Source organism: Vigna radiata, chromosome 7 (genome assembly GCF_000741045.1).
Source record: "Vigna radiata var. radiata cultivar VC1973A chromosome 7, Vradiata_ver6, whole genome shotgun sequence".
Taxonomy (NCBI): Eukaryota; Viridiplantae; Streptophyta; class Magnoliopsida; order Fabales; family Fabaceae; genus Vigna; species Vigna radiata.
In genome coordinates this window covers 35,776,333-35,802,119 of record NC_028357.1, presented here as the reverse complement: position 1 = coordinate 35,802,119, position 25,787 = coordinate 35,776,333, and the positions used below count along the sequence as shown (strand labels likewise).

At 32.1% G+C, this 25,787-nt stretch overlaps 4 protein-coding genes across 4 annotated transcripts; 3 read left to right on the top strand and 1 right to left on the bottom strand.

Moving 5' to 3' along the window:
* Window positions 1–3,700: 3,700 nt before the first annotated feature.
* LOC106767121 (HVA22-like protein a) lies at window positions 3,701–5,709 on the top strand. The gene is made up of 6 exons (XM_014651954.2): window positions 3,701–3,816; window positions 4,043–4,183; window positions 4,283–4,309; window positions 4,470–4,592; window positions 5,098–5,341; window positions 5,428–5,709. Exons 2-6 carry the CDS (start codon window positions 4,122–4,124, stop codon window positions 5,482–5,484), a joined length of 513 nt encoding a protein of 170 aa, XP_014507440.1. The 5' UTR covers window positions 3,701–3,816; window positions 4,043–4,121; the 3' UTR covers window positions 5,485–5,709.
* Window positions 5,710–7,850: 2,141 nt separating this feature from the next.
* Window positions 7,851–9,239, top strand: LOC106766800 (40S ribosomal protein S9-2). The gene is made up of 3 exons (XM_014651560.2): window positions 7,851–8,003; window positions 8,170–8,551; window positions 8,866–9,239. Exons 1-3 carry the CDS (start codon window positions 7,976–7,978, stop codon window positions 9,047–9,049), a joined length of 594 nt encoding a protein of 197 aa, XP_014507046.1. The 5' UTR covers window positions 7,851–7,975; the 3' UTR covers window positions 9,050–9,239.
* Window positions 9,240–15,168: 5,929 nt separating this feature from the next.
* LOC106767487 (rhomboid-like protein 11, chloroplastic) lies at window positions 15,169–19,157 on the top strand. Its single transcript, XM_014652390.2, has 7 exons — window positions 15,169–15,413; window positions 15,529–15,653; window positions 17,338–17,423; window positions 17,967–18,007; window positions 18,102–18,268; window positions 18,350–18,412; window positions 18,808–19,157. The coding sequence occupies exons 1-7, from the start codon at window positions 15,209–15,211 to the stop codon at window positions 18,967–18,969; spliced, it is 849 nt and encodes a 282-aa protein (XP_014507876.1). The 5' UTR covers window positions 15,169–15,208; the 3' UTR covers window positions 18,970–19,157.
* Window positions 19,158–21,464: 2,307 nt separating this feature from the next.
* On the bottom strand, window positions 21,465–24,265 carry LOC106766372 (F-box/kelch-repeat protein SKIP11-like). Its single transcript, XM_014651104.2, has 2 exons — window positions 24,208–24,265; window positions 21,465–22,891 (listed from the first exon to the last, which is right to left on the bottom strand). The coding sequence occupies exon 2, from the start codon at window positions 22,861–22,863 to the stop codon at window positions 21,559–21,561; it is 1,305 nt and encodes a 434-aa protein (XP_014506590.1). The 5' UTR covers window positions 22,864–22,891; window positions 24,208–24,265; the 3' UTR covers window positions 21,465–21,558.
* Window positions 24,266–25,787: the final 1,522 nt, after the last annotated feature.

Below are 25,787 nucleotides of genomic sequence, written 5' to 3'. Positions count from 1 at the left end.
TTAATCGCCAAAACACAAGGGAAACTCATTTTAATCGGTTCAAATGAAAGATAATACATCAAANATTACTTTAATCGNAGTAAAAACAACTTTAAATGGTTAAAAGGAGATCAAACACACTTGGAAATGCAGTGCAACGGAGAGAAAAGGCGAAGACGATGAAACTGTTGATCGCAAATTGCTGGTTTTCACAGTTATTTAACAAGAAATTAGACATCAGTTGGACACAAACCCGACGTCTATAATCGATTATACGTTGGGTGCGTCACTGATATGACGTCCATTGTATTTAAAAATTAACATTTGTGTTATATATAGACGTCAGTCTGGCGGGATGAGAAGTCTAGTTGGCAGAAACGAATGACTTTTTCAACACCTGGTTAGATTATAAACGTCCGTTACTCAAGCAAAGGACGTCTATAATTGTCTTTAGACGTCATTCCGGCGGGATCCGACGTCTAAGAGGCGGAAAAGATTTTACCCGGCAGACATATAGGCATTAGGTAGCAGGTTCATCGACGTCTATAGTTTAATAGGTAGATGAACAACGATTAATTTCTGCCATATAGACGTAGGTGCCCCTCCGAACCGACATTTATATTTCTAAAAGAAATGACTTTTCACCGAACTGTCAGACATATAGACGTCAAATGGGAGGTCCCCGAGGTCTAAAATAATATAGACGTCGGGGAACCTTCTAACGGACGCCTATATGGTCAACTTATTTACGAAAATGCCACCAGAAATTAATATACATCGCTTTTACCCTTAACCGACGTCTAAAGGGTGATGTTGAACAACGTTTTTACACTAATGAGTTGTTGTACAAATGCCTTGAACATAGCTCGTCCTCCACCCCATTCAAGATCACATCAAATACTGTCATTAATCCCTGCAAAGAAATAACAACATCCTTTAGTACATAATCAAATGAAATTACAAAATCAACTTTAATTTAAAGTTACCTTTTGCTGATCCGAAATGAAGATCTAGTGTCGACAATCAATGCCCCAATATCATCCAATAGCAATGTCAAGAACTACCTCCATGTGTATTTGAATTCATTTTCAACCACAACAAAAGCTGGTGGGAAATATTGGTCATTAGGATCGCTTGGCACTACCACTAACAACTGAATGGCCTGCAACTACCTAAAAACCCTCTTTATAGCCCTCTAAACACATGTAAAATGACCCAAACCTTGGTGAAAAAGTGGGTTGGGGTTGATTGACTTTAATCTTAAAGGTTCCAGCCTCCACTCTTAACAATTCAGCCAGATAATCATAAAGACGACCATATTGTCGTTCTCCATCACCCACTAAAGAATCCAGTGCAATTTGCTTTGCTCTTGCAGCTTTCTAGGGAGTTACTCCAATACTAAATTATTTCTTTATTTCATCTAAGATTTAGTTCACAATCATGCCTCCAACATTTACAAATTTGTCTACCAATACTTGTGCAATCCATTGTACACTGACACTTTTGTTACCAAAACATCTTCCACACTTGCGACACCCAACCGATGTTTTCACTCGAAAAGTTTGGTTACCTTTTACCTTGTTAACCATGATTAGAAAACCACATCTCTTTTTACAAACTACCCTCACTCTCTTCAAATCATTCTTCACAAATTTCATTTCTCTTCGATTTAAAACACTATGCTCCTGTAGCACACTTTTAAAATCTTTCAATGACTTAAACTCCATCCCCAATTCAAATTTGAAGCTCTTGGTCATATCATTTACTCTATACGTTGGAAACTTCCTCTTATTCTCACTCAGCCTCATCACTATCTACATTTGAAGACAACTCACCTGAATTGTAATCATCATTTATCTCATGCTCTCCAACTTCTTCGTTAATCATAAATGACCCCTCACTCTCTTGGTATCTTCTCCTGACAGTTTTGTTCTTCTTTTTTTTCATTCTACTCCACCTATCTAAAACAGGATTAATATTTCTTCTCTCTGCCTCCTCCCTATCATTCTCCATCCCAAACCCATCATCATCATCATTTTCCATTCTTTCCTTTTCATTGTCATTTACATTGTCCACCAGTTCGGCCTTAAACATGTTGTCCTCTTCCTCTTGCTCTTCCTCTTCCTCATCCTGACCCCTCTCTACATCTTCTCCCCCAACATTCCTCTCTTCTTCTTTGTAATCTATTAGGACGTCTTCTACTTCCACATTCCCCTCCACCTCACCAACATAAACATCTTCTTCATCCAAGTAACCATCTTCTTCATCCATATTGCCATGTTCTTCAACAACATAACCATGTTCTTCATCCACAATAACATGTTCTTCATCACCCACGTTTACCTCTTCCTCTATCTCCTTTATCTCTACTTCATGTGCCTGTTCACCAAAAGTAAGAAAGTTAACTTCAACTGGCTGACTAGGTTGGACATGTTGGACAAAGATTTCAACCTCATCGTTATTTTCCTCTGCATAGTTAGCCAAAAACATTGCTTCGTTGTCATCACTGAGTATTCTCAGGTTGTTCATGGCCTTTTGTTTTGACTTCTTCCACCATAGCTTGAACTTTGCATCATACTTGAATTCTCTAACAAATCCCACTGCTTCAAAGTAAGACCACCTGTCTAGATCAATTCCTTTTATAACATGTATTTCTCCTCCCACATATTGTACTTCCTTATTCTTCATGAACTTCCCCATGTGATGCAGAGAAACGTCAAAAACCATTGGTAATCCTACAACAAAAATTGAATCCATAGTAAACCCAAAGTAAATAATTTACACACACCAAGCATTGGAACCCAAATGCACACCACAACAATTGCGAAAGCAAATTGATGGAACACGAACCCTAATCGCGATTTAGGTTCAAGAGAGTTACTAATGTTAACTATAAGAACCCCAATTCTCATTCGTGTAAATAAATCCTAAATTTAAGAAGTACAACCGCCCTAATTTCGGTGACAGACTCATCACTGAACATATGTCATCATACATGCAATCACACGTGATGAAAGTTAGGAAAGAAGATGAATTCAGACGTGGTTAGATGTTAACCACCTCATCTTCTTTTTAATGCTATTAGTTTTGGAGAACGAAAAATTAAGTTTTCCTGAAAAAAAAGGACCAAAATGACCCTTAGATTGAAAAAGAGACTAAAAACAAATTCCCTTATTAATTTAAAAACTAAAAACATATTCCATTCTTATTTTTTTAATCTTTATAATTATTGTATAATCTTCCCACTTTACATAATATAAAACTAAAATCCTCTCCATAATAAAAAAAATATTAATACAGAACAGAGGAAGTTATTTTTTTAATCACAAAAATGAAGTTATTATAGAAAAAAGAAGCACAAAGGATAAAGCCCTTACATTAAGCATATTGTAAAGTAATGTTTTAAGAAAACAAAAGAAAATAAAAAAAAAAGAGTTGGTAGTTTAGTTAGGACAGTGTCGGTGGCAGCAGTTTCTTGATACACGGCAACCAAGATGCTTTTCCTTCACTTCAAATTGACTTGTCAGTTTAAATTTTATTCAAATAACATAAAATTAAATAGTTTCAGAAATGATCATATTTAAGAATATTATCACACCTGTTTCTCTAGAAAATGAATGAATATATCAATACTAAATTACATTAAAAAATTAGAGCGGTTTATTTATTATATAATTAAGCGTTATTTAGCACCTAGGTTAATCCAAAATGTTTATTTGGTGAACCAACCCAGCTAATTAAAGTGTGATGGAAGAAAACTTCACTGGCAGAGGACCACGGTGTTCCGCAATCGATTCCAACCACGGATGAAATCGAGGTCGTTAATCGTAATACACGGTGAGATGCAGATAGTGTTATTGTAGTATCGGATACAAAGAAAAAAACTTCTCACCGCAATTCCACTCTGCTCAATTATTCTCTTTTCTTGTTACTTTCACCACCGCTAGCTCTTGCTTTTTCTTCATCTGTCTGGTTTTTTTTCTCTTACACGCAACCCACAGTGCTAAATTGCGCACACAGCACTTCACACCCTCTTTTTCTTTTTTTCCTCTTTTCGTGCCAGTGAGAATAGAGAAGTGATCGGAGAAGCGCCACTCAAAAAAGTTAAGCCCTTAATAGAAGCAATTACTCTATACATCAAAATGGGATCTGGGGCTGGTAATTTCCTCAAGGTGCTTCTCAGAAACTTCGATGTCCTTGCTGGGTATGTTTCTCCTACTTTTATGTCTCTCTCTCTAATTTGCCTTTTCTTTTTCTTTAAGACTGATATATTACATTGTCTATTTTTTTGTTTCTATTTCAGGCCTGTGGTTAGTCTTGTTTATCCTCTGTAAGTGCAATCTCAAAATCCCCCTCTTTTCCCAACAATTAGGATTTTGTTTTGTTGAATGTTTTGTTTGCATTTATTTCATCGAAATGTTAGGTCAAAATGTCGTTTGAGAATGATGGAGTGATTCCTGATTGGCGTGGGTTTTTGTATTATAATGCAGATATGCTTCGATTAGGGCAATTGAGACCAAGTCTCCTATTGATGATCAGCAATGGCTCACTTACTGGGTTCTCTATTCCTTAATCACCCTCTTTGAACTTACATTTGCAAAAGTCCTTGAATGGTATGCCACCATTTTTTTTATCTCTTTTATCATTTTTCTTGTTTGGGTTAATTATTCTTGAAGGTTGATGAGTACTCTATAAATGCTGTGATAAGTTTGTTGGGTTTTCTAGAGAAATTGTTTTTAGTTAATTTATGTTACTTGGTTTTAGGGGGTAAGGCTGACTTTGGAGTCCTGTCAATTTGGGGATGTTCATGAAATCTTAGTCTTTTTGATGATTAATTAGGATGTAATTTGTGGTAAGAGAAATTAAAAAAAAGAAACTGCCGAATTATTATGTGCATATTAGTACATAAGCATGAATGCAATGAGCTATTATGGAAGGCACTAGAATAGGCTTCACTGAGAATATTTTTCATAGTGTAACCAGAGAATGTTGAATTACTTTAATGCATTTTCTGTTATATCAAGCTTTTGTATTAGTTTAGTTGTGACAAATATATTTAGAAGGGTGCAGGGTAATCTATTTAACATGTGGCTGAATTTTCACATCTACGTATTTCAGGATTCCGATATGGCCTTATGCAAAGCTGATTGCAACCTGCTGGTTGGTCCTTCCTTACTTTAGCGGTGCAGCTTATGTATATGAGCATTACGTGAGACCTATATATGTCAATCCTCAAACCATTAACATCTGGTACGTTCCAAGGAAAAAGGACACCTTTGGTAAGCGAGATGACATTCTAACTGCTGCAGAGAAGTACATCCAAGAGAATGGAACTGATGCATTTGAGAATCTGATCAATAGGGTATTTCCATCTATAGAACCCAGTTATTCTGTAATTTTGCTTTGTTTTTGTATCCGACTTGGGCTAATGGTGTCATGGCTTTGCAGGCTGATAAATCCAGGAGGGGTGGCGGTTATTATACAGCGTATGATGAGACTTATTAACTGCAATCATGTAATTTCTGTCTTTCGTGAGTGTACATGTTACTCATATTTTGTTTTACCCTCTCTGTGGCTATACTTTGACTTTTTTTTTCAACCCTTTATCGAGTTATTATTATCCTGTAGCTAGCTTGGGATTAGTCATCTATGTTTTGTATAATGGCTATGACACCCATGGATATATAATGTTAGTTCAACAGCAGAAATTCGTTGATTTTTTTTATCTCATTTTGTTACATTCCAAACAAAACCACACCAATGTTATATAGGAATGCAATTATGTCATGGCACTAGAGCTCTCATTGCTAAAACATGTTTTTGTAAATGAAAGTTATAGTCATCAATTAGCCTGACTAGAAGTAAAAACTAAAACTAAAATATTCATGCCAGACGTAAACAGATGGAGTAACTAAAAAGGCTGATGCGCAACTAACTTAAGGGAGTAACATTTACGGATTTTAAGATTTTAGGATTTGAAATTACTAGTACCATTTTGTTCGTGATATCTTCATTGAGAAAGATTTGGTGGTTGTTGATGTTCTTTATTGTCAGTATAACTTTAAATACCGAGTACAAAATTACTACGTTGGTGGTTTTGTTGTGCTTGGATTGGATACAATCTTAATTTTTAGGCTCTTTGCCTTTAATGTTAGAGCCTGGGGCGGTGTATCATGTGATCTCGTGGTGCTTGGTTAGTACTTGATGATAACAAAATGGACTTTGGTATGTAGTTTGTATATATATTTTTGTCCTTAAGATAATATTTGATTTATAATGATAATAAGACGACCTCAGAATTTGGCTCTTCGACAAGACTTTATTTTAGTAGTCGATAGAAATGGATACACTAGTGATAACTAGCAAACAAATGCATCCCATAGGATGGGATTTTGTCCCTACGAAGTTTACTTGGAACCAAGTTTTCAATCATAAGCATCTTTAACAAAATTATTATTATCTCTTTCTACTAGACGTGAACAAAAAACCTTCAACCGGAGGAATCTGAAAAAAATATTTGAGTTACAATAAATTTGGATTAGTAGTAGTTTGAACAAGTAAAATTGGATAATCCTAATAACCCACCAAATTAGTCCGAAATTTAGATTGTGCTAAATTGGTCGGATTAAATCCGAATCTAATCCAATCCAATCTTACATTGCTTAACAAGTCTGCTAATTTCAACACGCTGCCACAGAATCGTTAAAGCAACCATTAAATATAAACTAGTGATTGCAACCAGAGTACCTTTTTCTACTACTCAACACTCACATGCAAATTTATTATCTAAAACACATCTACCATTAAATCACGAGGAAAATTCACACCGTAGTTTTCCTTAACCATATTTCTAATGCAGCCTAAGTCCTACCCACAATTGCAGTCTGCCGGTGATTCGAGCTTGAGGATAACATTGTGCATTGGAACAACCCCGGAAAACGTCATATTAATAATCTGGCACTGTACAGCTCCAGGTGCAGCCTAGTCAAAAGCTAAACAAAATTATAATCTCAAAAAATAGATTTTCATGGTAGATAACATTCCTAGTGCTACTTCAGCATAAACGGTTCATCTTTTGCCCCAAAACTCAATTCTTTAAAAAGAGAGAAATTGAAAAATATATACATGGATGTGACACTAGAATGGTGGAGTTTAACCATTCAAATTCTTCTTGCTATTCATAACTGTTCTAAAATTCGTTTGAAGTACAATGTAAGGTGTGACTTTAGCAAGAACATGCAAAAGGGGCATAAGTACGAGAAGAAGGAGAAAATCTTAATTGGGTTTCAACGACTATTCAATCCACCTTCCTTAGAAATAGCGTTTCTGATCTTGATACTGGTGAAACTGAGTTGAAATCACTATGAACAATTTTAATATTATAATTTATAAATAAAAAATAACTTTTTAATTTAATAATATTAATCACGCAGATTAATAAATGTTTTACTTATTTTCATTACTTTTTTTACCAGACAAAATTACTGTACTTTCTTTTCATTCTCTTTAAATAAATTCAAATCAATCTTTTATTCTTTTTTTAGGACTCCAACCAAACCTAATATAAAACAAAATAAACTTCACATAAGATACTAATGTGATATTAAAGTTGATATATGAATAATAATATAATTTCCAAAATTATATAAGAAGCAATATTTTTAGAAAAATTATATATATATATATATATATATATAATTTAATATTAATGAAAAAAATTAATTTAGCTATTCATGTAAAATTTTCGGAAAATATGAGAGTCTAGAAAAAAAAATGAGTGTCCTTTATTAATAATAAATGTTTTTGTCAAAGCGAGACACAAGACAAACTTCTTGCGGGCCTTTGCGAACGATGGGTCGTGGAATGGGCCTTGTAATGAAAGTCTGGCCTTCTCAGAACTAGGGTTTTGAGATCAAATAAAAAGGAATCTGTTTTTGAACCCTAGCAGCGAAAACCTGGTGCACCGTAAGGGTTGAGAAGCAGCAAGAGAAGAGCCATGGTGCACGTTTCCTTCTACCGCAACTGTGAGTATTTTACATTGCACTCAATGCATCTACCTATCTATATTCTGTGCATTCGTTTGTACGAAATTTCTTTGTATTTAATCTCATTCTGATATTTGTGATCTGAGAATGAGGCATCATTTCGAACACAATTGAATATGTTATTTGATTGTTTGGAATTGAATAGATGGGAAAACCTTCAAGAAGCCTCGTCGTCCATACGAAAAGGAACGTTTGGACGCCGAGTTGAAGCTGGTTGGGGAGTACGGGCTTCGCTGCAAGAGGGAGTTGTGGAGGGTTCAGTACGCCCTCAGCCGTATCCGTAACAATGCCAGGAATCTGTTGACACTGGATGAGAAGAACCCGCGCCGAATTTTCGAGGGTGAAGCGCTTCTCCGAAGAATGTTCCGTTACGGACTTCTCGACGAGACGCAGAACAAGCTCGATTACGTGTTGGCCCTCACCGTCGAGAACTTTCTCGAACGCCGCCTCCAAACCCTCGTTTTCAAGTCTGGAATGGCCAAGTCCATTCATCACGCCAGAGTCCTCATCAGGCAGAGGCACATCAGGTCTAATTTCTTACAGTATTCATTCAATAGGATTCGTTATTTATTTTTAATCATATGCAATGCTATTGATTTTCACTATGAATTGATTTCTTATCGTGTAGCTTTGTTGCATAATTACCGCTTGATTATTAAATATATACTGAACTCGTGTAGTTGCGGGTTTACTGTAATATTGATCTTTTTCCTAATATATGGATTGATTTTCGTTGAGTAAATTGTGTGACTTGGTATAGAGATCATTTGGTATGTTTAACTTGTTTTTGAATGATAGCTTCTTTTTGGAATTTATATTGAGATTGTTTGGGATTTGACAGGGTTGGGAGACAGGTGGTGAACATTCCATCTTTCATGGTTAGGGTTGATTCTCAGAAGCACATTGACTTCTCACTCACGAGTCCACTTGGTGGTGGTCGTCCTGGACGCGTGAAGAGAAGGAACCAAAAGGCTGCTGCTAAAAAGGCCGCTGGTGGAGATGGAGACGAGGAGGATGAAGATTAGGTTATTAATGTCTAGCAACCTTTCTTGTGCGCACTTTATAATTTATGATGTAGACATTTTAGAATTTTGCATGCTCTGACTCTTATAAAATTTTCCGTACTTTGTTTGAGGTAAAGTTGTGCCTGAGATATAATGATTTTGAACTCTGCTATCTCAAAGTATTCAAGTTTTGCTGCCATGATTGTGGTGATCTCTGGTATTTTCACAATTTGAATCAAATACCCTTACATCTGTGATTTAAGGCTGGAAGCCATTTAAAAAAAAATGATTTGGTAAAGATGCTTAGGGTTTTGGTCCGAATGGCAGACTTTAGAAGTACTAGGGTTAGTTGCTGTAAAAATCGGCAACAATATTTGTGCGTTGATTTTCTGTTGAGTCGTGCTGTGGGTAGTGCTTCTAACATTAAGGATTTTAAATAGTTATACATTATGTTTGGATATCCAAACCAACGAGCTTAATGCTGAAGGAATTCATTGGCTGAGTAAAGAACATCGTTTTTGCAAACAGGCTCGAAGTCGTAACGTGGTTTAGTTGTAGAGATATTTTTAGATCAATTGTTAATTAGATAACTCAATTGCGCTTTTCTTGTTACAAACAGAGCAGTGTTTGCCAACAGAATATAGCAATTAATATATAAGTGCCAAAATTTTTTTATCGGAAATCCATTGATTCAATTCACATTGCTTTTATGCAAACACTTTAGATGTTCGTTGGTGTCTCTGAACTCTGCAGGAAATCCATTGATTCAATTCGACAATGCTATTATTATAGATTAGAGATCTCAAAATCGGTGCTTCATGAGTTGCACACCTCGGGTAGTCAATGTTTGTCCTCGTTTTCGTAGCGAGTTTTCATTTCGTTACGAAAATCAATGTCTATGGGTCTGTATTTGTGTTAGTTTTTTCCTGTAAAAATCAAGGAAGATTTTGTAAGTAGTAATTACTTGAACAATATTGATGGGAACAAGTAATGCTGGAATAAAATGATTGAGAGTAAAGCTAATCTATACTAATATAATGTTTAAAAAATAGTAATTAATTAGTCAATAACTCATTAGATTGAATTGATCACCGTAACGACATTATATTCCTAGAGATTAATTACTAAAAATGGATATGTCAAACTAACTATCTAACTAAAGTAAATTTGATATGATTAACTCATTTATAATTTAGTCAAATTAACTTATGAATATTTAAGATTGACAAACTCCTAAAACTAAAATATAGATGTGTATATATGGTTCATGGTTGAGCTTCAATCCACTTCTAGAAATGTTCGCTTAAGGAGAGTTTTCAATAAGTTTCATTTTTCAAAGCTTAGTCTTAAAAAAATTAAATGTCATCACTTTTTTAAGCTTGCTTAAGGAGGGTTTCAATAAGTTCCATTCTCCAAAGCTTAATCTTAAAAATAATTAAGATTAGAGTAAAAATAGATTTGATTCCATCGAATTTAATTGGTTCTAAATACAAAACTTTCAATCCAGGTCGAAGGTTTAGTTGAATCAACTAAGGTTCAATTGAGTCAGTTCAAACGAAAGATCCTAACATTTTTCAATTAAAGATAAAGTCGACCTTCAAATCAAGATGATTTGAATCTATCCTTCAACTTGAATCGATCATGAACATTGGTTGAGTTAGGTCGACTAACAGTCCAAATTTTAACCTTCATCCTAGAATGACTCAAATTGACCTATAGTTCAAGTTGACTTGGATTGACCTTCAGTCTAGATCACTCAACCATTAGCTTGGATCACTTAGTTAAGACAACTTGCTCTACCTTTGACTTGAGCCAATTCATCTTACCTTTGGCCCAAACTAACTCAATTTGACCTTTGGATGGGTCAACCTTAGACTTGAGCTGACTCAAGTTGACCTTATGCTCGAATAGACTCGACTTGATTCTTTGGCCAAATAGTTAACTTGAATTGAGTTGACTGACTTAAATCGACTATCAGTCTTGATCAAACGGGGTTGACCTTCGGTCTGGGCCAACTTAGGTCGACTTTCAATCTGGACTGACTCGACTTTTGGCCCAGGTAAACTCGGACCGACATTCAGCCCAAGTTGACTACACCTTCAATTTGGACCAATTCAAGTCAATCTTTGTTCGAAACCGACTCAGACCAACCTGCAATCCTAATAGACTCATATCAATCTTCAACCTAGGTCTACTCAGGTCATCCTTTGGCCTAGGTTGACTTGAGTCACTTTTGGTCCATATTGACTCACCTAGACCTTTGACTACAATTAACTTGACTCGATTATTAGTTTGGGTTGCGTGCACACATACCCATGTATATGTATTATATATTTTTCATTTTAGAATCTATTTTGCTCATACAAATATACACATATGTGCAACACAAACGCACATATATGTGAATATGTGTTATATATTTTTCATTTTAGATTCTTTTTTTCTTACACGAACATACTTGTGTTCACACACATGTATGTGATATGTATTTTTCATTTTAGAATTTGTTTTTCTCATAATATTACTCTGTGATTTCACATTTTGTGCCCCATGTTTTTTTTCTCTATATTACAACACAATAACTTATTAACTTATGACACGGTTCATAAATAAAGTTTTCATTTCCCATGTTCACTTAATTGATTTTTCAAAACTCCAACCCTTAAAAACCCATGTAAAGTGGGTTGAGGCAGGATTAGGACAAGCCTAACATCCCAAAACTAAATTAATTCATTTTTAGTGCATTTCAATTTAAAAAAAAATTATTTGTTCTCTTAATAATCATCCATAGAAAAAATCAAATAAGTTATTATTTTTATAAATTAAACAAATTCAATATTGTTAGCGATAAAATAGCCAAACTATCAAATTAAGATTTAATAATTCAAGTAAATAAAAATTTAATAACAAAATAACAAGCAGAGAAAAAAATGCATCTAATTTAAAAGAACATGTGATAAGTACCAACAAAAATATAATACAAAAGAAAATTCCAAGAACAAAAGAGGTACAAAAATTTTTAACATGAAAAATCATTAAATGGAAGGATAAAACTTACAATTCGTCTAAAAACAAAAAATAAAAAAATTATACGATCAATAAAGGGTAAACGAGATTTTCTAAAAAATATACAAGCAAAACAAACCACACAATAGTGGTAAAAAGTACGAAAGAAGATAAAATAAATAAATAAAAATCTTTAAATTGAGTCATTGCTGCAAATATTTTTTTTATTGACATTCAAATTGTTTGAAAAGGAAGAATCACTTCAATGAACCTATTATCCATAAAAAAGCTGAATCCATTAAGTTACCATTATTATGTATTTAAGAAACATTGCATTTATCTCTCATGAGGTTATTTTAAATTATATTCATATCTTCTGTAAATTATATCCCATTAGAAAATACCCACATGAATGTATAGACAAATTTCAATAAAATCTGAAAGTAGATTTAATAAAGCTAAGTTGTTTTCAACTTACAGCCAAAATGATGAATTTGACTTTTGATAAATTTGACTTGTCTATCAACATGTTTAAATATTATCATTTAAATTTACCTGAAATTTAAGAAATTAATAATTATATTTTTCATTTTCAAACATAACTTTTTATTTCTCAGTTTCTAAAGTTAAATGTTAATGACAAAATCAACACATTCTAACCATGATTAAATATGATAACAATACATAAAATCATAAATTAATATATATTTTTAATTAGATTTAGAGAATTATTTTTTTAAAATTAATTGTATTTAAATTTATATATTATAGTATAGCTTAATTGAATTCATTTTAGAAAATTAATTTTATTGGAATTATATTTTAAATCAAAATTTTATTTAAGTTTATATTTTAAAAAATTTTAACATTAAAAAAATAGAGAGAAATTATATTTTTTGAAGATTATAAATTAATTACATTTGAACATAATAATTATATAAGTGAAAAGCCACTTGTTTAAGGGAAAAGGATCTTGCCTGAACGAGAATTCAACAAAAGAATAAAGTAAATTTTTGAAATATCGTTATTCAAACAAAACTTTCTCTTGTTTGATCGAAAATAATATAATTTCACCGTATTCTTAACATTCGGAATCAAATCTCAAACACCATAAGAAATCCACACAATTATGGACTAAAAAAAATATAAGGTTTAGCTTTTCACACCTTAAAAGACAACCTAAATTTGAAAAGACACAATTTTACTTCAAACTCATGAATCCTTTATTTCAACTAGGAAACATAAAAAACATAGTTAAACAGAGTCAAAAGAGTCACTGGTTAACAAAGCGTAAAATCAAAGACTCTATGAACATATACAATCTAAGAAAGATCGCATACACTGTCAAAACAAATTGTTTGTATTGAATGAGACTAAAATTTTAAGTTACTCGAATGAAGATTTAGTTCAGTTAAACTTAAAAGAAGATTTAATGACTATCACAATCTTAAACTATGATAATAAAAGATAATGAAATTTGAATGAAAATGATAAAGAAATATATTTGAAGTTGTCCAGAGAAGAAAGACAAACGTCATATGTTTTATTTTTTTTTAAAATAAAAAGGGTTTTACATAAATAATTTTAAATGACTTTATATCTAGACTTACAAAATGAAAAAAGATATAGATATAGGTGAATATAAAAGAGGCTCATGTGTTTTTCCAAACAAGCTCTGAAATTTTAAGGATGCATCAGGACATCTTATATAGTTTGTGCAATTTTTTTCCAATGATTTTGTTCTATATGACTAATATTTTCTTTCATATGATATTTTGTTCTATATGTGATCCCATGAAGTGGGTCTATGTCCTTTTAATAGTGTTTTGTTGTGGTAGCAAAGTTAAATCACTTACATTTTCCCATAAGTAAAATGATAAATATACATTTTATAATGATTACAACTATTATATACTTTTATATATTGATATATTTAAAGTAATAGGGCAATTATAATACATTTAAACATTCCACAACTATTAAAAAAATCTTTCAAAATCTCCTAATAAAAAATCTTCCAAAAATCCCATAATAATTAATAATTTTGTGACAACATTAAAATAGTAGATTAAACTAATTAATTAAACAATGTGAAATAATTAATTAAATATTAGATTCATTATTATAATAATAAACCAGTAAAATTAAATTAATTATATTACTCCAGGAACCCAAGACTTATAACTTAGCCAGTCAAGACAACTATTTCTGTGTGCGATGTGGACCTTACAGTGCTGTAACCTTAGTACTAATACCACTGTGTTTCTCAAATCTATTTTCTATTACACATTCTCCAAGAGTAACAATCTAAAATCATAAACTGAAAAGAATCATATAATACACACAATAAATTTTTACATTTATTTTATAATTTAATATCTTTTTAAAAATATAGAAATTTATTTTTTTAATAGTTATATTATCATTAAAAAAGATTGTCAAATTGTGTTTTTGGTATAAAAAAAAACTCATAAGTCAACTCAGCCTATTAAACAGTATCAGATAAGCAAGAGCTACAGAGAAAAACCTGCAGAACAGGTGTCTGGTACAAAACATGAAAACCAATGGATACCACAACATCTGTTCATTCGCCTATAATGATAATTCATAACTACTCTGGTGAGAGGAAAAATTAAACTAGCTAGAAGACTAAAGTTTCTAAAAAACATTGCTTTATTTCAAAGGCTCATATAAAATATATTGTTTTTCTCTCATACATACATATATATTTATTTGTAGCACAAACCTTTCCAAACAAGTTATAAAGATGACAATTGGTATGAATCAACTGGCTGCACTAATGGGAGGAAGAGAAAATACTTTATGCATGGAAGATAATATATATACTTACTCCCTAATTACAAATGAATGAATTTAAAAAATAAAACCATTAACTCGGTAATCACAACTCCAACTCAGAAATAAAAAACAAGTAAAATATTGTTTGACTTTTCTCTTAACAATATCTTTTGAAATACATCTTATCCATTTATGTCATTTACTTTAAAGTTATTCATATGGACAATTTTAAAAAATGCTCTAAAATGTTGTTTTAGAGTGACAATTATTTTTTGTTAATGCTTATGTGAAGGCCTTTTTCTGAAATAACAAAATATTTGGTGTACATAAATTGAATTGAGAGCACAAATAACCATTATTCGGGAAAACCAACAAATGGCCCAACTTGGTGTCCCTGTAAAATCATTAGCAACATCATGCAAACTTTCTCACATTCACATCCCCAAATTCGCTTTCTTTTCTCACTGTCTTCCTCCATTTCCCTCTTTCACCACCAAACCTTCTCTCCCTGTCCAACCTAACCACCCGTTATCCGCCCTTCGTTACCGCACTCTTGCACAGTGCAACTGCAATAAGATAGGTACTTTTTCCTATTAACTTGGCTTTGGCGTTTTCTCAAACACCTTACGTTTATAACGAATTCCAACTTCACGCCTTTTCACCTGTTCTTCTCACCTCATTCAGTTTTTCTCTAGATATTATTTCGCAATTGGAACTTGGAAAACCTGAGCCAAAAGGGAAACCGGAGAAACGAGTTAACGGTATATTCTGGATCATTCTCCTCAACATTGGCGTTTTCATAGCTGACCACTTTTTTCAGGTAATTTTCTTGCTATCTTTATTTCCTAATGTATCTTCATTATTTATTTTTTATCTGTATATTTTTTTTATATTAAAGAAATACAAAATTTTTATTATTTTAGTAAAATAATTGTTATATATATATATATATATATATATATATATATATATATATTCTGTTTCCTTTTTTCTTTCAATCCCACAGATCAGAAGACATACAAGAATCCAATTAACATGTTTCTTTAAAAAAAATCCCATACTCAAAGAAAACTAAAAAATTAAAACAATCTAGAAAGCAATTGGCTTAAATAAAATACACTTTTACTCTGTTTTCTCCCTTAAATATAAAGAGATGTACTTTGGTGCTTTAAAGTGTTTTTATCATTCTATTTTAACTGATGTTAATTTTAGCTGAAGTAGCAGAGGCGTCCCTTATAGATTCTCAAATGTCAAACAAATTTGATCAAGACAGTGTGTTAAAGTGACAAAGTACTATCTTTGTCTAACAAATGCAGTTTTATAAACCAAAGCAAAACATTAATGCTTTGTTCTTTATAATGGATTTGAGGGAGATGATTTGGGGGAGATGATTTGAGTGGATTTGGATGGATTTGAGAGTAATTTTGTTGTTTTTTTGAGTAGATTTGTGGGTAATTGAGAGTGGATTTGAGAGTAAAGTTTGTGAGAATTAGTGTAGGATTTGATTGATGTGATAGAATTAAAAAAATTGTTTAATTGATAGAAATGAAATATTACCAAAATGCCGCTAATTATTTTAGTAATATAAAATATTATTTTTTAATGTTATATTTAAATTTATAATTGTTAATAAAGAAAGGAAATTAATTTATAATAAGTAAAATTAATTTATAAAATATTTAAAAAGCAAATGTTCAAGTCCACACACACTGGAAAAACTGGAGCCTCGAACCGGATACACCAACCTGTATCCGGATACCCTTCGTAGGCAAAACTCCACATACACTGAATCTGGATACAGAGTGTATCCCAATACCCTTTGTTAGATTTTCAAAAAACCTCCATACTGCAATGTACTTTATTACGTTAATATTATTATGTTATTTTAATATTACGAAGGTTACCAGATTCAGAAATAAGCAAGGACATATAAGTCTTTTGCTTTAAAATCATCGCAAATCTCTCCATTTTGGAGAGATACTCTGCACAGTGCAATTCATTCAATTCTTCGCTTTTCCGTCGTCTTAAATCAGCACATACGAACAAGTTTCAAAAATGTTTCTTCGCTTCTAATTCGCTTGAACAGTAAAATCTGTTCAAGCGAACATACTGTAAAAGACCAAACTAGCAATAAAATATAACGAGGAAAAACGGTCTCATTTCTTTGGTCGCATTGAAAGAATGGGGGAAGGAGAAATAAAAGCAATTATGTTTTTGCGCATTCTTGGTAGAGTGTGAAATGGATGGACATGAGAGGTAGAACAAGGGGAAAGAGAGACAAGGAAGGTGAATACATGACAGATGGAAGGTACAATGGAAAAAGAAGACAGAAAAAAGACTACGAATGTTAAATGCGTTCAAGAGAAAATAGGAGTAAGACAGTCAAACTCTATAAAAGGAAAATCAAGAGCTCTTTTAAAGGAGTGTGAAACATGTGGCATTGCATAAACAGTATTGTTTCTGTGTTTGTTGAATGATGTATGGTTTTATATCATTTCTGCAAGGTTAATGGGGCAAAGGATTTGTACTTGTACCACATGTGGCCTGCTTGGTACCAGTTTGTCACAGCTACATTTTGTCATGCTAATTGGTGAGTGTCTTACTGTCATTTCAGTTTTTCCATGTTATTTTTCTTTTTTTTTTTAAGAACATATTCTAGAGAGTTTTCGAAGATGCTTTTAATCAGAATTGGAGTTTTACCTTAGTTTTGTAATAAAGGTTTTAATATAGTTGATATAAGTTATGCAGGTAAGATTGTAATTCTAAAATTAGAGAACAGCATTAAAAGAACTGAACTGTATGAGTGTTTTTCCATTCTAAATTTTGGTCTTTCCAAATAAGAAAGCGTAGACACCTCAAAACAATAATCTAATAATGTCTAATGTGTGTCAGACACTGAGTACTCTTGGTTGCATTTTATGAGTTTGTTATACTTTTATATTTTAAGCTTTGATATGAATAAAGACGAGAGTTAGATGAATAGCAGCATTTTTTTTATTTAAGAATCATCACTTTTTTAAATTAGTTCTCATTTGATCTATGACTGTGTTTTATATTAATTTTTATTTTATTTTTGTGAACTACTTTCTCACTATCTCCTTTTAGAAGATGACTAATGCATTGACTTGTTCAGGAAGCATCTTTCTAGCAACCTTTTCTTCCTGTACATTTTTGGTAAGGCTGTAACACGGCCACTTGTCTTTCTCGTAAAGTGAGTTGTTATGGGATTTATGCTTGAGAGTTTGTTATTTTATTGTTTCCACAATAGGAAAACTTGTTGAAGAAGAGGAAGGGAACCTTGCTTTGTGGCTTTCTTATATTCTTACTGGTGTAGGAGCAAACCTCGTTTCATGGTTGGTTTTACCTAGAAATACAGTTTCTGTTGGAGCTTCTGGTGCTGTTTTTGGGTTATTTACCATCAGTGTCCTTGTAAAGGTACCTGGAATTGGATGCCAGAGTTCATCTGTTTGCTGTATTTCTTCCAAGTTTTAACAGTCAAGCTTTTAATTAATGCAGATGTCCTGGGACTGGAGGAAGATCCTTGAAGTGCTTATATTGGGTCAGTTCGTTATAGAGAAGGTGATTAGAGACATTGGAACTTAAGGTCATGTTACTTTTTCAATATGCATCCAGAATCATGTGTCATGCTTCATAAATGGTTGAGTAATGATATATCATCGCTCTCCACTATAAACACTTAACTAACATTTTTCATTTCCGTCTATTTCTTTTTTCTTATCGGTACACCGCTTACGTGTTGTGATGTGTTTTCCTCACTAGGTGTCAAATAGATGAAAGGTGTCCATCAATCATATCCGTAAATGGTTTCCCATCTGTGTTGATGTTTTTTACTAACCAACTATTTATATTTTGGACAAAACGGTCAAAATTTTCATTCATTTGTTCTTTGATTTATGCCAACTATTATCTATCAGTGCTCTGTATGATTCATCTGTTCTTTATGTGTGTCCTAGGTTATGGAGGCAGCCCAAGCTTCAACATCATTATCAGGAACCTTCCACGGAGGCTACACATTGCAAAGTGTAAATCACATCGCACATCTTTCTGGTGCGCTTGTTGGTGTGCTTTTGGTTTGGCTTCTTAGCAAAGTTCCTTCTGCTCCTTTAGACCAATAATCCACGCATTTCAACAAAAAAAAGGCCAAACTACTAGCGTACCTTAGCTAGACCAATAATAACAAATGTGTCGTTTTGCTACTTCTGCTACTATCGATGCTAGGCGTTCAAATAACATCAATATCTGTTATAGGGGTGTATAGTCTTGTTAAGAACGCTTCGCTATATATACGCATTATTGTTATTGAGACCTTGGTATTGAGAAGTGTGAGGAAATAGTCAAATTCACCGGATAATGAAGAACTTGCAAGAACAATCAGACGATTACACAAAAAATCACTTAAAAGAAAGAATAGAAGACACTTCTCAACTTTTTCAAAATTGAATTTTTCATTCGTAATAATATGATTATCATTCAATTAATTTTCAAATAAACTTCAAACTGACTAAACAAACATTTAATTTATTTATTAAGTTTTCTACGTGCTCTATGTTTACAAGTAAGATCTTGTTTAGACTTAACATGTTTGGTAGTTTACAAGTAAAGTTTTTTTTTTATTCTTTTTTACTTTTATAGTTATCCATTTACTAAAAAAAAAATATTATTTTATGGGGTTATTTTATGGAGATTATAAAAATCCTCCACAAATTAATATTATTTAAAATAATTAAAATGAATCAGAAAGCTAATAATAATAGAGGTTTTAATTATTTTTTTAAAGAGGTTTATAACCTCCATAAATTAAATTACATTTTCCACCATTTTAATTCTGTCAAAATTTCTCTAAACCTTCCCTCTTTTGCTTCAAAATTATTCTCGTTTTCAGTTCATGAATAGGCGACATTGTTCTCAGTTCATCCATCATCGATAGTTGATCAGGGTTCGATTACACTCGCCATTAAGCTCGTCGACCTGGGTTCAACAAACTAGAGTGTTTGTCGGTTAGGGTTCATCGTTTTGTCATTAACCCTAGGTGTTTTGGTAAGTTCCTCAACCCTGGGCATTATGGTGAGTTCATCCCTTCATCATTAACTCTAGCTATTTTGTTTCTTTCTCAGGGATAAGATTATACTCAATTTAGAAGTCGGACGCTTAAATACATTAAGAAAGTGACTTTTGAATTACTTTCTTAGACCATTTTGCGTCTAATGTGTAAGTTCAGACGGCCTACTAGTATAAGTTCAAAAAAACATAGTTGTTTGCATTGAAGCTATAATTGCACATGCAAATTTTTAAATTACATAAATCTCAATCTGATTTCCTTTAAAAACAACTTTCTTATTCTGTGACTAAATCTTACAACTTTGTAATCCTTGGATTACACCCTATACAATGACAGATTATGGAAAACAAATAAAATGTTTTTTGAAATTATTTAACTCCTTCAAATAACACCCCATCTACGTAGATGTAAATTGCGCAATAAATTCCAATAAAGGGTATACAAAAGAAAGTAAAAGTTTCAGAGGATTTTTAAAAGGAAGATTCAAAGTTAATAAACTAAAATAATTTCTCTAAAATTATTGTCATTAAATGGACGAATTTGTGAATCTAATTCAAGTGGATACTGTATAAAAAAATCCATATATGTTAATGCCACGTCCTGAAGGAATGGATTAGATTTGACATTTAGCAAATTATATCACTATCAACCACTGAAGGTAATAACAAGGCCCTTTGAGACATAAGATAAAAATGGTTAGGTTAAGAACTAGTCTCAATGACTCTTTCCAGTGTGAAGATCCTCGTACCATAATTCAAGCAAGAAGGAAGTTCAAATCAAGAAATCCAATTATAGTTAATCACTGTTACCAACAGTTAAAGGAGCCTTTGTAAAAGAAATTTGCAGGCACTTGTTAGACATTTCCTCATTTGAATAGACTATATATTGAGCTGAAGTAGAACAAAATTGATTATTGACAAACAGAATGATACAGCCTGAGTGAGCAACTAGCACTGTTATCTTACACACAAAAACGTGAAATTACTTTTACAATAGTATTTTTATTGAAAACATTAGAAAGCATAGAAAGCGAGACAAGATATTTTAGTTTTTTTTTAGCTCGAGTGTATAGAAGAAATATAAAACTTTTCAACATTAAAATGAGAGACGGTGTGAGAAATGATATTCCTACTTTTTTTTTTTCAAGATAGTAGTGAGCAAACAGTGAGATAATGACAGTGTAATAAGGTTTGAAAAGATCGGAAAAAAAAATGTAACTAGAGATAAAATAAAACAATTCATGAGTCCTCATTCCTCACCTATAATGACCTAGGATTTTAAGTTTGATCATTTATATGGTATCAATGTTTCTATGATCAAGTAGTCAGTAAAAGGTTAAATGTTTGTGCAAGGTTGTGTATTTTCTTTTGTTTCTGGCTCAAAGAGCCCTTGAGTCTAGGGCATAATTTCAAAAGAGAGTGCGTTTGATAAAAGGAGAAATGAGAAAGAAAACAAGATGAAATGAAGACCAGTTACAATTCTGAGCTTGTATTATGATATAACATTTGAAATTATTGCTCTAATGGTCATTTAAAGGAAAAGACTGACACCAACTATAGAAGAAGAAAAATAAAGATCTACTAAATAGTCTATGATTTTAAATAAGACCTATAAGCATGTTGAGAAAATAGAGTTTTAAAGGCCCTCAGCATCCCATGACTGCGCAATTGCTGACAAAACTCCCTATCCGCCTTCTGTCAAGGATGTTCCACTGCAGTGGATGTTCACCTGGGATCCAAGAATTGATTTCAGTGAAACCTGCACTCTCAGTGCTAAGCCCACCAATAACCATCAAGCGATTTCCACATGCCCGAAATCCTATTCCCCATCCACCTATAGATGATGTTCTCTCAGGAAGACTTCCAATGGTTACCCATTTGTTACTCTCTTTCTCATATCTTCTTACTGTGTGCTCGTTACAATCTGCAGAATACAATACATCGTTTACTACTGCAACCAAAGGAGGAGCCCCCATATTGGGTTCTCCACCTCGCGGAGGAAACATGTTGGGTATTTCACGCCATGTTTTCGTCTCCAAATCATACTCCTCCCCACTGGTTAACTCTGTTTTGTTGTCTTCTGCAATCCCACCGATCACATAAAATTTTCCATTCATGAATACACCAGAAGACATCCTCCTTTTTTTATGCATGTTTGGAAGAGTCTCCCACTTTCTGGTATCTGCGTTATAAAGCTCAGCTACATTCAAGACATTACCGACTGGGTCAACACCACCAGCCAGTATGGCAATTCCTCCAATGCTTGCAGATCCAAACAAGCATCTGGGAATGTTCATTTCTACAGCAGTTGACCAGGAGTTGGTCAAAAGGTTATATCCATAAACTATTGGTCCCAATATATCCCTTCCGAAAACTAGAAGATCAGTACCAACACCCAACGACTCCTTGTCCGAACACATAAAGCAGTCATTACGAGGCATTCTTGGCAACTTCATCCAGCGGCCACGGTTTGGATCATACGCCTCCCATTGTTGGAGATTGCAAGAGAAGTAAATCCAATGCTCTACAATACCCATTTCACGCCTCAGCCTATACAGTTCTCCACTCCGAATCAGAGATCGAAAACTACTGTTTAATGCAGAAATTATACCATAATCAGACCTTGACAGTTTTAGGAGAACATTGATAGAGAGATCCTTGAAGAGATTTCCAATACGTGGGGTTTTGTCAGGAATCTCAGCTTCATGGTTTTGCTCATTCTCTTGGTCCTGGGGAAGGATAAGGAAAGCCATAACCCTCTTGCCACCCTCCTCTTTGGGGTCATCTGAAGGTTTGGAAAACTTTTTTAGCGGAGGTTCATTTTCATCTTCCTGCGAGCCCTTGTTGTTTGAGACATCCATGGAGGGTAAAGTATCAGAAGCCCCTTTGTTCTCCTCTTCACTTGAGTTTGCTACGTCCTTTGAAGCAGTACAGGATGAACCCTTGGACATTTTTTAGGGTAATGAAGAGCTTGGTTTCCTTCCATCAAAAAAATTAAAGTGATATAGCCCTTCGTCAGTTGAACAACATCCATTTTTAAGAAATTCTTACTAGCACCACATGCCACAGTACCATAAAATATAATTAAGGAGTACTTTTAACAAACATGCAAACGCCATATCGAATGGAAAAAAAACCACAGGCAAGACATCAACAATTCTCAATAGTCAATGTTATGCTTGAATAACAGTTGAAAACGTTTTTGCAATTCCTATTCACATTCCTGAATTCTGACAAAAAACATTAGTCAGAATGAAAATCCTTTTTAACGCTCCAACCGGCCAACCTAAATTACAGTTTATTTGAGGCATATGAATACAAAATCAAAAGTAAAGTCAGACCCAAACTTCCAGAATTTAGTGCATTTAGTGCATTCACGCATATATTAAAGACACCGCCATGAACACTGCCACTAAAGATAATCAAATCCCCAACAAACAAAAATCAACACAAACCTCCCAAAAGTTGAGATGTTTTCGTGATTGGATCATAACGAATCAGGGCGAGGGGAAAAAATGGAGCAATTCTGAGAATTGATCAGAAAAACAAAATAAAACAAAACTGTATCTCGATCGTTACCATTTAAAACTCCTTTTCTACAACGGATCGCTCATTTAAACACCATTTTCCACAATAGCTCATAATTTACATCAGAAAAATGATATTTTATCACTTAAAAAAATTACATTCATTTAATATTTTCTTTCATTATTTTATTTTCTTTTTCTATAAATACTAATAAAAACACATTTGTTTTCTCAGATAATAAATAATAATAAAATTGAAAAGATAATTAAATTTTTAAAAAATTATTAAATTAAAAGAAACAATTATTTAAAATAATTATTTTAATTTGAAAACGTTTTATTTAAAGGATAAAATTGAAAAAAAAAATGTAGACAACGAATCCAATTTATACATATATAGACATAGATAAAAGTTTACTTTGATACCAAAGTCTTTTTATTCTCATTTTACATTATTCTTCACCACTTTTTACCTTATTTCTTTCTTTTTCTTTCTTTAAAAATAGAAAATTTCATTTTTATTAGAATTTAAAATTGTCATTACTTTATGTATAATAACATTTTTTTTCCTTTTGATAATCATTTCATTTTTCTTCCATTTATCAAATTATTGTTTTTTTTCTTTTGCCAAAGAATATTTTTCCTTTACAGTGATAGCAATTAGCACGATCTCTGTGTTGTGAAATTGACATAAAAGATAAAGAAGCATGCATGGAAGAAAAAACTGGAAACAGAAATGAAGCAAAGAGAGGTGAAAGAAAAGCTTACAAGTTTAGCAGAAAAAGCTCTAAAACTAAACTCGGTATAGCCTGTCACTCTCTAAATACCTCTCAAAGATAAGAGTCTGCCTTCTCACAGTTAAATAGTCTGTGTTCTATGACTATGTCCCTCATACTTTATTTATAGTAAAAAATAAAAATAAACTAATAAAAATATTATAGATAATAATGATAGAAAAAACTCTGACTGATTGACTCAGAGTAGTTTACAATGTGCTGTTGTTGCTACACGTGTTTGCTGCATAGTGGCTGTCTTATTTCTTTCATACCTGTGCTTTGGTTTTTGAGTTTTTTTTTTTTTTTTTTTTTTTTCACAACTCAGCAACTCCTGTATGATTAAATGTTCCTTGTCTTTGCCTTCCCTCATTTATTAAACATATTTAATCCTAAACATCAATAAATATGAGAGTAACTGCGATGCTTGAATGTGGAAGTTACTTCATTATAATAAATGCATAACGTTTATAAGTAATAAATATAGGTATACTTTTAATACATATAATTCAATTTCTTTCAGTGTATTTATTGACTCCTATAACTTCCAATGCTCCCCTTAAACTATCACCCTAAAATTTAGTAGAGATTTTTTTTAGATTTCAAACCAAAGATTTGATTAAGATTAGCTGAGATTTAATAACTGTATCCTCAAAAAAAAAAAAAAAGGTAGAAAAAGATATTTAATATTTATCTCATAAAAAATTATAATGAAGTTATGTGCATAATTTTTTTATCAGTTCATTAACTTGTGAAAGCAATTTAAGTTAATTTATATTTATTTTCACTCTCATGAATATGAATTCAAAAGTTTATCTAACTAACATTATAATAATTTATGTTTATTTAGATTTTATGTTTGTCTATTTATTTGTTTCATTTATTTTAATAAATTGTCCCTTTTAATGTCTATATGACTTTTTAATAATATTAATTTTAGTAATCAATAAATTAGTTATTTATAACTGTTAATAATGTCATATTTGACTAGGAAAAAGATGAGATTGGAACAAAAACAAAATGTTAAAGTACCTAAGGATATATAATATATGGGAGATTATTGTTTTATTTTAATCTAAGAGATATCCTAAATTCACAAAAAAGAAAGGAAACAAAATTGAAAATGGAAGGAATTAAAATAAATAAATATTAATTTAAGTTTTTACATATGAAAAGTATATATCAGGTTCTATTTATATTTTGATGATTAACAATATTTTACACACTTATTTAAGTGTGTCTATATATATATATATATATATATATATATATTTCCAATCTATCAGTAACTGGTTTAGGAAAAATATTATTGTAAAATTATATATCATTTAATATCTGGGTAAATACAAAAATATATAATACTATTTTCTACATAATTAAGAGTGATGATTATTAAATTAAAAATTTGAATGATAAATAAATAATTAATTTAGATGATATAAATATATAATTAATAGTTTTTATGAACTTATTTAATACTTAGTTCAAAAAAAGAATATTAAATTACAAATACAACTACCTTTAGTCAATTTCTCTCTCTCGTATATATATATATATATATATATATATATATAT